Source organism: Vicia villosa, linkage group LG6 (assembly GCF_029867415.1).
Source record: "Vicia villosa cultivar HV-30 ecotype Madison, WI linkage group LG6, Vvil1.0, whole genome shotgun sequence".
Classification (NCBI taxonomy): Eukaryota; Viridiplantae; Streptophyta; class Magnoliopsida; order Fabales; family Fabaceae; genus Vicia; species Vicia villosa.
This window is the reverse complement of record NC_081185.1, coordinates 111,937,336-111,949,049: the sequence shown is the minus strand read 5'-3', so window position 1 is coordinate 111,949,049 and position 11,714 is coordinate 111,937,336. Positions and strand designations below refer to the sequence as shown.

General features: G+C 34.0%; 2 protein-coding genes across 13 annotated transcripts; both read left to right on the top strand.

The window, feature by feature from the left end:
- Positions 1–1,591: 1,591 nt before the first annotated feature.
- Positions 1,592–6,302, top strand: LOC131609611 (acyl-CoA hydrolase 2-like). Of its 12 annotated transcripts, none has more exons than XM_058881363.1 (18): positions 1,592–1,736; positions 1,906–1,998; positions 2,223–2,290; positions 2,365–2,455; positions 2,523–2,569; positions 2,669–2,794; positions 2,901–2,978; positions 3,062–3,149; positions 3,298–3,410; positions 3,534–3,596; positions 3,681–3,736; positions 3,818–3,922; positions 4,105–4,161; positions 4,454–4,555; positions 4,654–4,702; positions 4,799–4,867; positions 5,001–5,147; positions 5,662–6,302. In XM_058881363.1, the coding sequence occupies exons 1-17, from the start codon at positions 1,721–1,723 to the stop codon at positions 5,076–5,078; spliced, it is 1,299 nt and encodes a 432-aa protein (XP_058737346.1). In that variant the 5' UTR covers positions 1,592–1,720; the 3' UTR covers positions 5,079–5,147; positions 5,662–6,302. The 12 variants fall into 12 exon arrangements, with proteins under 12 accessions (XP_058737346.1, XP_058737347.1, XP_058737343.1 ...); XM_058881364.1 differs by having other exon boundaries at positions 1,593–1,736; positions 2,365–2,446; XM_058881360.1 differs by lacking the exon at positions 1,592–1,736 and having other exon boundaries at positions 1,743–1,998; positions 5,001–5,096; positions 5,662–5,699; positions 5,831–6,302.
- A 785-nt stretch (positions 6,303–7,087) lies between these two features.
- LOC131614352 (acyl-CoA hydrolase 2-like) lies at positions 7,088–10,940 on the top strand. The gene is made up of 17 exons (XM_058885948.1): positions 7,088–7,103; positions 7,244–7,390; positions 7,486–7,553; positions 7,628–7,718; positions 7,790–7,836; positions 7,948–8,073; positions 8,168–8,245; positions 8,330–8,417; positions 8,490–8,602; positions 8,717–8,782; positions 8,869–8,924; positions 9,025–9,129; positions 9,236–9,292; positions 9,376–9,477; positions 9,579–9,627; positions 9,713–9,781; positions 9,872–10,940. Exons 1-17 carry the CDS (start codon positions 7,088–7,090, stop codon positions 9,947–9,949), a joined length of 1,356 nt encoding a protein of 451 aa, XP_058741931.1. The 3' UTR covers positions 9,950–10,940.
- The last annotated feature ends 774 nt before the right edge of the window (positions 10,941–11,714 follow it).

The following is an 11,714-nucleotide window of genomic DNA, read 5'->3' as shown; positions in this document are numbered from 1 at the left end:
TATTTTGGAGAGAGGAGAAAAATAAAAAAATACTAGAACATATAACGTGAAAAGCTCTCTTTATTTTTTCCTGGTTACATCTTCCGGTCAATATGTTTCTTGTTGTTCTGATGCCTCAGAGTCTTATTAAGAATTTGAGAAGAACCTGTTGAATCCTGAGGGATTTGCGCTTATGAGGCGGATAAATCCTTAAGGACAGTGTTTTTACACGCCTCAGGTTTATATAATTATTTATTATTTTGCAGGAAAAAGATTAATCATTTCAAAAAGATGGAATCAAGCTGCATGGGTGGACATAATCTACAACAATACTTGCCTAAAGATTTTCTCAATCACAAATGTGACAATTCTAAGGGTCAAGAGTAAAGCTGAATTGAAAATATTTATTCATCACAAAGAAAAACATCTTAACTCAAACAACCAATATTATCTTCAAAGAAGTGTTTCATAGCATTATCTAGATAACACTTAGATTTGTTATTTTCTTATTTACCTTTCTATATCACTATACTATTTACATGAAAAATAACACTTAAATTTAACCATGCAACTACTAGCTACTTCCATTTTTGAGTCCAACATAACTTTTTCCTACTCCCTTGATAAGATATTCTTTTCATGTTTCAGTTTTACCTATTATATCTCTCTAAAGATCACTATTGATTCCTTCATATATCATTCCTGCAGGTTATGAGATGTCTATCAACTTCTTCATCATAAGAGTTACTAGAATTTTTGTTGAGCTATTTAATTTTGTAACATATAATAAATTGTTCGGGAAGAGTCGGAATAGATGGCCAACAACGACGACTTGATCTTCAGTGATGGTTGAGGAAAAAAGGATTGTACTTGCAAGATACTTCGATGTCAAAGTAAGAAAGAGAACAAAGGTACAACGGAAAATATGAAGTTTTGGGCAAAGTTTGGATTACTTTGCCCTCTAGATGTAGGGGCTATTTATAAGGTTCTCTTGGGTGTTGAACTAGGTTGTCCTATATTTGTGGGCCTGAGCGTAATTCCAGGGCCCAAAATATAGGAAACCGTTGATTAAGTCTTGGTTAACCGAGCAAGATGAATTAGCCGTTGGCGGAGACGAATGTCCAACGTGCTCGGATAACCCTACATTATGGGGGAACCATTGATAAGCCGTGCTCGGTCGAAGGGAGACTCGTCCTTGGCTTGCTCGGGGGAGAGGGCCAATGCTTATTAGGCCGCTGATGCTTATGAGTGAATTGGACCAATTGAAACAATTGGGCTACTCCGTAACATAAATTAATTAAAAAATATATATAAAATATCAACTTTTAGAATATATTAAAGATATGATTAAATTGTTTGAAATTTTATATACATAATAATAATAATAATATTAATAATAATAATAATAATAATAATAATAATAATAATAATAATAATAATAATAATAATAATAATAATAATAATAATAATAATAATAATAATAATAATAATAATAATAATATAATATTAAATAATTAAACGATTAAATTGATTTAGTTTGATTTCTATAACAATATAAATATGCTAAGTTTAACCACTAATGTCAACTAAAACACTTCGAAAAAGGGGTAATGACAAAATAAGAGCAAATCAAAATATATAAATTAGAGCACTTTCAAATCTAATGTTATTTCTAAAAGTTAGGTAACAATTCCTTGTCCACTTTCAACTTTATTATCTCCATAATCATTCTCTCACTGAAATGGCACCGGAAGAAGGTGAAGCTCACTCATAATACTTTTTTATAGTCTGATTTTTTATATTTAGAATTTTGATGCCTATTTTATAACTAATTTTTCTTTTCTAATTTCAATTATTAATATCTATGATATGATATGAATATTAAATTTCAGTTAGGATTATTTGGTTTGGTTAATCTTGTTTCAGTGTTGGAGTTCCTCGCTTGTGTTCCTCTTCTTCACAGGCTTCCTTCATCGTCTTTAAAGAATTTATCTCAACTTTTGATTGTTAAAAGCTATGGTAATTAAATTTATCACTATTGAGATTTTAATTCTGTTAATTTTACCTTGCTCCGTTGTTTAATTCAACTTCATTCAATGAATTATTTATGAGCGAAAATGTTTCGAACTAAATGTTCTGTTATTTGGTAATTCAACCGGTTTGAAAAGGGTTAAATTAAAACCAGGGTTCAAATTCTATATGCATTAATGTTTTCAGTTCCTGAATGGTTGTTTCTTGTGTAGAGATAGGGGAGTATGTTGTTCGCGAGGGAGAGCCCGGAGAAGGTCTTTACATCATTTGGGAAGGAGAAGTATGCTCATTTTCTTTCTGTTGATCTTAAAGTTTTACTGTTTTGCGCATAATGATCAGTTTCTTGGTTTGCAGGCTAAGGTTATTAGACCTGGTATCGCCGATGACGAAAATGATCTAGAATTTCAGCTTAAAAGATATGACTATTTTGGATCTGGTATTGCTGGTAATAAACTTCATGCTTATGCAGCTATGTTCAAAACAGCTCTTTAATGTGAACTTGCAACTTGCAGGATTATCAAATGCAGTTCACCGTGCTGATGTCGTAGCTTTGACTAAGGTTCTCCTTTTTTGGTTCGTTGTCCTATTGCCTTCCAATATCAACATGATATAATTGTAAATAAAATGGTAGCAACTTTTTCTTTTGTTTGCAATGCAGCTATCTTGTCTAGTGCTTCCCCGCGAACACTCGGTACTGTTGCAGGCAAAGTTTATTGGTAGTGCAGAAAAATCTCATGAGACATGCTCACTTGTAGAGCGTATATTGCATTTGGAACCAATAATGGTGCTCAATTACACATATGATATGGTTTAATTGAATTAGAGAATGAAAATATATTGTCTTGGAAGCATTAAGCCTTTTAAATCTTTCAACTCTTTCTCTTTCGAAGGTAGATATTTTTCAAGAAATAACCCCTTCATATGCACAAAATTATGGGAACGTGTTCGGGGGACAGTTAGTTGGACAGGTGCGCGGTAAAATTATTACTTTGTATTCTTCATATAGTATTTTCTAGGGTAGGCTTCTTATGAGGTAATGTGTAATCCCCAGGCACTGGCTGCGGCATCAAAGTCTGTTGATCGTCTAAAAGTTGCTCATAGCTTGCATGCGTATTTTCTTCGTGCGGGGGATTCTAAAAGTAAGCATGTTTATGTCTTTTAGGATGACAGATCATGTTTTAGTAAATCAAGCAATGTTTTCTTAATGTGTGTTATGAGTTCAGCTAATTCATTTGTTTGCTTATAATAGTGAAAATGTTATACATTGTGGGCTCTTTCCTGTTTCAGTACCAATTCAATATAAAGTTAAGCGTCTGCGTGATGGGAGGAGTTTTGCTACGAGGAAAGTTAATGCCATTCAAAAGGAAAAGGTCATATTCACTCTGCTGGCTTCTTTTCAGGTCTTCCTCATTCTTCGTTGTAGTTGCAGTTTCAACTTTTCATGATTTAAGAATATTACTAGTTGATGACTTCTAGTTTATATTCGAGGTTCATTATTTTTTGTTATTACCATAATTTGACAGAATGAGGAATTAGGATTTCAACATCAGGAAGTGTCTATGCCATCAGTCCCTACTCCAGATGAGGCAAGTAACACAATTCCTATTCAATGAAAAAAGGGCTAATGCTGCTTTGAAATTTGGAATAATAGATTTTGATTTCTGTTATAGCTTTTATCAATGGAAGAGTTAAGAGAGCAACGTCTTATTGATCCTCGTCTTCCAATGTAAGATTTATTATCCTGATGCAATGGTTTTTGATATTTGTTTATTTCTCTATGCTAAAACTTCAAATTTGGTTGCTTCAGGACTTTCCGGAACAAAATTGCTACAGCTGAATTCGTTCCCTGGCCGATAGAGATACGGTTCTGTGAACCTAGACCTGCTACAAATCAGACCAAGAGTCCTCCTAGGTTAGCTGACTGCTCTCATCCACTTTTTGCTTACATTTATACCATTATTATATGCTTTTTTTTTATGGAAGATTTGGAAAGAGGACAAAGGAAAGCATCAGTGTAACTTTAGGCATACAGAAATCCTTTGCTTTCTTTCTTCTGTAAATCATTATCTAAACTTATTTGAAATTTGAATGCAGCTTGAGATACTGGTTTAGATCAAAGGGAAAGTTGTCAGATGATCAGGCCTTGCATAGGTACTACATATCTTTGAAAGTGTTGAGTTTATGTTAAAATTTGTTTTGTCCTGGAAAACTTTTGCTATGAGAAAGAACTTGATTGAAGAATTTGTGAAAAGTGAGATTGCAGAAAATTTGATTTTATTGTACATATGCATCTAAGCTGAACCTATGTCAAGATCCAAATCACAAAGCCTTAAGTTGCGAGGTGTACGGTGAATGCACAGAACTGGTTTTACATCTAACAAGTTCCCTTAATTAAAACCCTTTGAGCTTATGGCTTACAATCTGAGTATGGTTTGCATTGCAGATGTGTGGCTGCATTTACTTCTGATCTAATATTTCTTAATGTAAGTATGAATCCTCACCGCGGGAGGGGTATAAAGATGCGTGCCTTGAGTTTGAACCACTCGTAAGTATCACATTCCTTGTGGTTTTACCGACCTGCCTAGCAAGTTTCCAAGCTTTGTAGCTTATTATTTGATGTTTCACTTGTTATTTTTCTTTCAGCATGTGGTTTCACAGACCTTTTAGAGCTGATGAATGGGTGCTATATGTGGTGAGTGTCTTCATTATTTTGGCAAACCTGCAACAACAATATAGTGTATGGTGTGTTGTAAAGTTATTAATACCATGAACCAAATTTGTTCTACAGATCTTTAGTCCTACCTCCTTTAATGCGCGCGGCTTCGTTACAGGCCAAATGTTCAATCAGAAGGGAGAGGTAAAGGATCACATCATTTCATCTGTTATCACTATCTTCCTATCTGTTTGTGTGTTCTATAGTTTTATCAGCATAAGACCTCTTTCTTTTCATTGGTTCAGCTTGTCTAAGTTTTTCCACTGTTAAATTGCAGCTTCTTGTTTCATTGGTTCAAGAAGGCCTGACGATGAAGTATATTCCGAAAAGATCAGCCGCTAACTCTAAGTTGTGAACTTCTGCCAAAAAATAAGTAAAAGACATGCACTGATGTTATTGTGAGACTTAGGAATTTGTTCCATAGGTATTTGATGCATTTACTATATTGTTGTAGGCTTGCACCACTAGGTCACGTTGTGACCTCATTTGTCACAATATATCTCATCACAATACCAAATTAGGTGAAGTCATTAAATAGATCCTTGTTCAACATACTCTCAATTAAGTTAAACCTCCTTACGTTTAGATAATACTATTCATTCTAATCCAATGACAACACCAACTATTATTATTTTTTGCTCATGACTATTTACAACTTTTGACTTGAAAACAAACTTAAGTTAGTACAATCTTTGTGTGATCGATACTCTTACTTTTAACATTTCCTATCAGTTTGACAGAGTATACTTGCACATACAAAGAATCCATTACTTTTCTTGGCAGTTGCTTCAAGATAAGATCCTAACTAGGGAGAATATTTGTATTAAGCGGGTAGTTTTAGATCATGCTGGTTGTTCCTGTGGGTTATGTGTTGGATCTTTAGAGTCGGATTCCCACTTGTTTGTCTCTTGATTTATCTCTACTTCTTTGTGATATAGGATTTTTCGGTGGCTGGAGAAGATAGTTGTCTTACCAGGTGAATTGTATCTTTGTATGAGCTTTTTACTTCCCTAGGAGATGTGGCTAGGATTAGAAGTGGTCTTATCATGATTTAACATTTAGTGGTGTGGACTCTTAGGAAAACCCAAAACAATTTAATCTTTTCAGGATCACCGAATGACGAGGAGGCTTTGGAAGATAAGTGCATCTCGCTTGCCTAGAAATGGTTTCTTGGTATGTCGTTGAGGTGTGCTTGTTCTTTCTCCTATAGAGTAGTAGAAGACCCTATTCTTTGCATGCGACAATAGCGGTTCGAGTGTGTCTTCTGGTTCCCTAAGGGTGTGGTCTAAGCTGCATGCAGAGACTTCTATTTTGTTGATGGTGGTTTGTTTTTCTGAGATCTAACCTGATTCTTCTATTGGTAGCTTTGGTTTCTGTTGTTGGTGGTCCTTTTTCTTTTGATATGTCTGTTTATTTTATTTTCTCTAGTCTTGTAATTGTTGGTGAGCTTGTAGTGCACATCTTGTGCCTTTTTAGCTATACTTTCTAATTGTATTTGTTTTCGTCATTCTATTACTATAATTTATTTGTCATTAAAAAAAAATGGTGTGTTAATCATGGAGAAAATATTCTTACTTTATATACGTTTCAAATGATTGTATAATTATAAGGATATTAGAGTAAATTATTTTAGTGTAATAGTCTCGTGATTATAATTTATCTCTTAAAGGAGAATAAGATGTTATGAACTCGAATTCATATCCTTTTAATTGAATATTTCTGCAGATCTACTAAATGAACTGGTTTTAAAGACATATCAAAATAATTTAGTGTTTCATTAAAATTAAAATCCAGACATTCAAAATTAGAACACTTTCAAATTCAAATCTAATGTTAAAACCCATCTGTTTCTAAAAGTTTGTAGTATGTCATGCATTTAGAGCACTCCCAATTTCCAATTCTACTATTATCTTCATACTAATCTTCAAATTCAGTGAACCTAACATTTGAAGTGGCACAGAGTAGTAGATGGACGGTGGGAATTTTGTTGGAATTGAAGAAAAAAAGAAAAATTTTGATGGAAAAAAATTGATGCATTAAGATTAGTCTTTATAAAATAAAAACAAAAATCAATAATTTACTTAATTTTATTATATTAACATAAATTAACTAAAAATTTAATTTTATTAAGAAAATTAAAAAGTAACCGTTTAATGAATAAAAGTAACATTTATAAAATATACATATTTATTCATATTTATAATAATTTTATTTATATTTTAAATTATTAAAAAAATGTTGTTGTTTATAGACATAATCCGAGGATAATAATTTGAAATCTATGGCTTTGTTTTAAAATCTTAGCAAAGGCGTTAATATCTAAAAAATCACTATATTAATCCTTGAATCCATTATCTCAGTGTAATGGCAACAGAAGAAGGTGAGACTCACTGCAAATATTTTGTTAATGTAATATAGGCTATGTCATTAAATTAGTCTAGGTAGATGGTCTTTAAAATGAAAGATCAAAATTTTGTTATTTTTTAATAAATATTTAAAATTACATTTAAACCTTTATTCTGTATGCATTTGAATTTCAGTTAGTTTGGTTCAGTTTGTTTGATCTTGTTGCAGTTTTGGAGTTCCTCGGTCGTGTTCCTCTGCTTCAGAGGCTTCCTGCATCGTCTTTAAAAAATTTATCTCAACATGTTATCGTCAAAAACTATGGTAATTAATCACTAATGAAATTTTTATTTTGATAGTTATACTTTGTTCTACATGCATTAGTGTTTTGAGTTGTTGAATGGTTGGTTGTTGTGTAGAGCCAGGAGAGTATGTTGTTCGCAAGGGTGAGCCCGGTGAAGGTCTTTACTTCATTTCGGAAGGAGAGGTATGCTCAGTACTTGAATTATTCTATAAATTTTTATTGTTTTGTGTGTAACGTTTTGGTTTCTTTGTTTGCAGGCTCGAGTTATTAGACCTGGTATCGCCGATGATGAAAAGGATCAAGATTTTCATCTTAAAAGATATGACTATTTTGGATCTAGCGTTACTGGTAAATAATAAACTTCGTGCTTATGCAGCTATGTTCAAAACTGCTCTTTAATATGAACTTGCAACTTGCAGGTTTATCGAATGCAGTTCACCGTGCTGATGTCGTAGCTTTGACTAAGGTTCTCCATTTTTCGGTTTATTGCCATATTATTGCCTTCCAATATCAACATGACATAGTTGTAAATAAAATGACAGCAACTCTTTTTTTTTTTATTTTGCTTGCTATGCAGCTATCTTGTCTAGTGCTTCCCAGCGAGCACTCGGCACTGTTGCAGGGAAAGTCTATCGGTAGTGCAGAAAATTCTCTTGCGACAGGCTCACTTGTAGAGCATATATTGCATTTGGAACCAATAGAGGTGCTCAATAAATAACACACATGATATGTTACAATTGATTTCTGTTACTCCAGCATTAAGCCTTTTGAAATTTTCAACTCTTTCTCTTTCAAAGGTAGATATTTTTCAAGGAACAACCCCTTCATATGCTCCAAACTATGGAAACATGTTTGGAGGGCAGTTAGTTGGACAGGTGCGCGATAAAATTATTTTTTCTTCTACATAAAATAGTACTTTCTAATGGTAGACTTCTTATGAGGTAATGCGTAATCCCCAGGCACTGGCTGCAGCTTCAAAGTCTGTTGATTGTCTAAAAGTTGCTCATAGCTTGCATTCGTATTTTCTTCGAGCAGGGGATTTTAACGGTAAGCATGTTTATGTTAACTACTATAGTTTGCTTACAATAGTCATACATTGTGTGCTCTTTCTTGTTTCAGTACCAATTCAATATAAAGTTAAGCGTCTGCGTGATGGGAGATGCTTTGCTATGAGGAAAGTGGATGCCATTCAAAAGGAAAAGGTCATATTCACTTTGCTTGCTTCATTTCAGGTATTCCTCGTTCTTCGTTGTAGTTGCAGTTTCAGTTTTTCATGATTTAAAAATATAACTAGTCGATGATTTCAAGTAGGTACATTTATTTTTGTTCTTATGTTAATTCTACAGAAAGAGGAGGAATCAGGGTTTCATCACCAGGAAGTGTCTATGCCATCTGTCCCTACTCCAGATGAGGCAAGTAACACAATTTTTATTTGATGAAGAAAACGGCCAAATGCTGCTTTGAAATATGGACTAATTGATTTTGCTTTCTGTTATAGCTTTTATCAATGGAAGAGTTAAGAGAGCAACGTCTTACTGATCCTCGTCTTCCAAGGTAAGATTTATTATCCTGCATATCCAGATAAGGATGTGCATGTGTGTGTGTGTCTATATGATGATTTTCTATGCTGTATTTACGAATTTGGTTGCTTCAGAACTTACCGCAACAAAGTTGCTACAGCTGAATTCATTCCCTGGCCGATAGAGATACGGTTCTGTGAACCTATACCTGCTACAAATCAGACCAAGACTCCTCCTAGGTTGGTTGGGTGCTCTCACCTGATTTTTTATTACATTTATACAGCAATCCCTTGCTTTCATTCTTCTGTTAATCATCATCTAAACTTATTTGAAAGTTGAATGCAGTTTGAGATTCTGGTTTAGATCAAAGGGAAAGTTGTCAGATGATCAGGCCTTGCATAGGTACTACACTACATATCTTTGAAAGTGTTGAGTTCATGTTGAAATTCGTATATCAAACAATCTGCGTATGGTTTGCATTGCAGGTGTGTGGCTGCATTTACTTCTGATCTAATATTTCTTCATGTAAGTATGAATCCTCATCGCAGGAGGGGTATAAAGATGCGCGCCTTGAGTTTGGACCACTCGTAAGTATCACAGTCCTTTTGGTTTTACCGACCTGCCTAACAATTTTCAAGCTTTGAAGCTTATTAATATTTGATGTTTCAATTTTTACCTTTTCTTTCAGCATGTGGTTTCACAGACCTTTCAGAGCTGATGACTGGGTACTATATGTGGTGAGTGAGTGTTTTCATTATTTTTTGGGAAAGTAAACCTGCAACAACAAAACTGTGTGTGGATTGAACCAAATTTGTTCTACAGATCTTTAGTCCTACCTCCTTTAATGCGCGCGGCTTTGTTATAGGCCAAATGTTCAATCAGAAGGGAGAGGTAAAGGATCACATCATTTCATCTATACCTCTATCTCCATTTCTTTTCCGTAGTTCAACTAGTCTAAGATTTTTCATTGTTGAATTGCAGCTACTTGTATCATTGGTTCAAGAAGGCCTTACGATGAAATATATTCCGAAAAGATCAGCTACTAACTCTAAGCTGTGAATTTCTGCCAAAAAAATAAGTCAAAACTCCTGAGGTTTGAACAACTGAAAATTCACATGATAAGTGGTTTTCTTTTTAGTTCTCTTTTGATGCAGGTGTTATATGAAAATTGATTACATGTGACTAGATTATGTATGGATGCAGTCAGTGAGTAGTAATAAGAAATAAGAAACAAGAATAGTCCGGGAGATTATTTCCTGTCATTCAATGTAATGATTATAGCAGTAACTTTTCAGATTATATAGTGTTTTTTTTTATCCTGAGATCTAGTTCAACTTCTTAAATGAGTTTAGTTTTCATCCAGAAACTGCTTAATAGATGAAATTGTTCAAACACACTTATACATTTAAAAATGTTTCATGAACTTAAACAATTTGAGACTCCTATACATCTTTAATAGACATCCTCATGTCAAGCATGAGTTTGAGTTTAATTCTCACATCGCAATTCTTAATCCGACTACGGTGTTGGGGACTCCGGGGTAGTCGGGAGTACAAATGGAACCAATGCTCTAGGATCATAAGAGAGAGACACGTCACGTCTATACCTAAAACCTTAATGTGTTAGGTATATGAGTTCTCTTTCTTATAAATTCAACATTTCACTCATTCATAAGCAATGTGGAAATTTAATCACTCACACTTGCACCTAAGATTCTTCCCCACATATCTAAGTCCCTCACATCCTATAATAGGATCCAACGTCAGATCCAGCTCCCGTTCACCCACCAAGCTGAACTGCGGCTCTGATACTACTCTTGGGGAGTCAAAGAGAATCCAGAGCACTAATGGAACTAACGCGCCAGGACCACAAGAGCTTCCTGCCAACTAGGAAGTAGCCCCATAAGTTTTCAACCTAGTTTTTGACATGTGAAATTTTTGGAGTGATTTAACTTCAAGTGAAGTTTATTCTTCATGATAAAACATATGATGGTTGGTGATGACAATGTGAAATTCTTGAAGTGGTTTGTCTTTAAGTGAAATATATTTTTCGTGAGAGAGTATGATAGTTTTTAAATCTATGATCGTAGGTGAAGACAATGTGAAAATTCTTGGAGTGGTGTAGCTTCAAGTGACTATACTCTTTAGGTAGAGTATGATAGTTTTTAAAACTATGATTGTCGGTGAAGACAATGTGAAAACTCTTGGAGTGTTGTAGCTTCAAGTGACTATATTCGTTATAGTTGAGTATGATTGTCGGTGAAGACAATAAAAGTTTATGTAATATTTTCAATCAAGGTGGAGATTGTTGGGACTTGTTGAAAATAAACATGTTGACGAAGTCTCACATCACTTAATTTTCAGAATGAAGAGGGATTTCAAGGCTATATATAGGATACACGTTCTTTAAAGTCCCGCATCGCTTAACTTTTTGAAGGAAGATGAAGTCCAAGCTTATATATAGGATTTAATATCTTCATTACCAAATGCATCAATCAAAAGCACTTTAAGTTTGCATTTGATTTTCTTTGTTTTCTTATACTCTTATACTAGAGTGTTGTGAGATGCAGTTAAATATTTGTTTTGAAAGGTGTTCGTGTACTGGGGGTCTGAGTTAGTTGAGGTTATATTATGTGTTGTAATAATTTTCATATATTATGTTATTCTCTCGTTGTCTATTGACAATGACTGTGATTTTTCCTCCGGTTTGAGAGTTTCTACGTTATGTTTTGTGTTGTGATTGTGTTCCTTTTTTTGTCTATGATTTATTTTTCTCTTAACATATGAAATGTAGGACTTTAATACAACTTCAACACCCAACAATT

What these genes read in the sequence shown, in the direction of transcription:
- LOC131614352 (XM_058885948.1), top strand. An exon ending in CTGTCCCTACTCCAGATGAG is followed by an intron (nt 8,783 to 8,868) that starts GCAAGTAACACA and finishes TTTCTGTTATAG; the next exon opens with CTTTTATCAATGGAAGAGTT. An exon ending in GCCTTGAGTTTGGACCACTC is followed by an intron (nt 9,478 to 9,578) that starts GTAAGTATCACA and finishes CTTTTCTTTCAG; the next exon opens with CATGTGGTTTCACAGACCTT.
- LOC131609611 (XM_058881360.1), top strand. Translation starts at nt 1,854, where the DNA reads ATGAATATTAAATTTCAGTTAGGATTATTTGGTTTGGTTAATCTTGTT. An exon ending in ATTGATCCTCGTCTTCCAAT is followed by an intron (nt 3,737 to 3,817) that starts GTAAGATTTATT and finishes TGGTTGCTTCAG; the next exon opens with GACTTTCCGGAACAAAATTG. An exon ending in TGTTCAATCAGAAGGGAGAG is followed by an intron (nt 4,868 to 5,000) that starts GTAAAGGATCAC and finishes GTTAAATTGCAG; the next exon opens with CTTCTTGTTTCATTGGTTCA.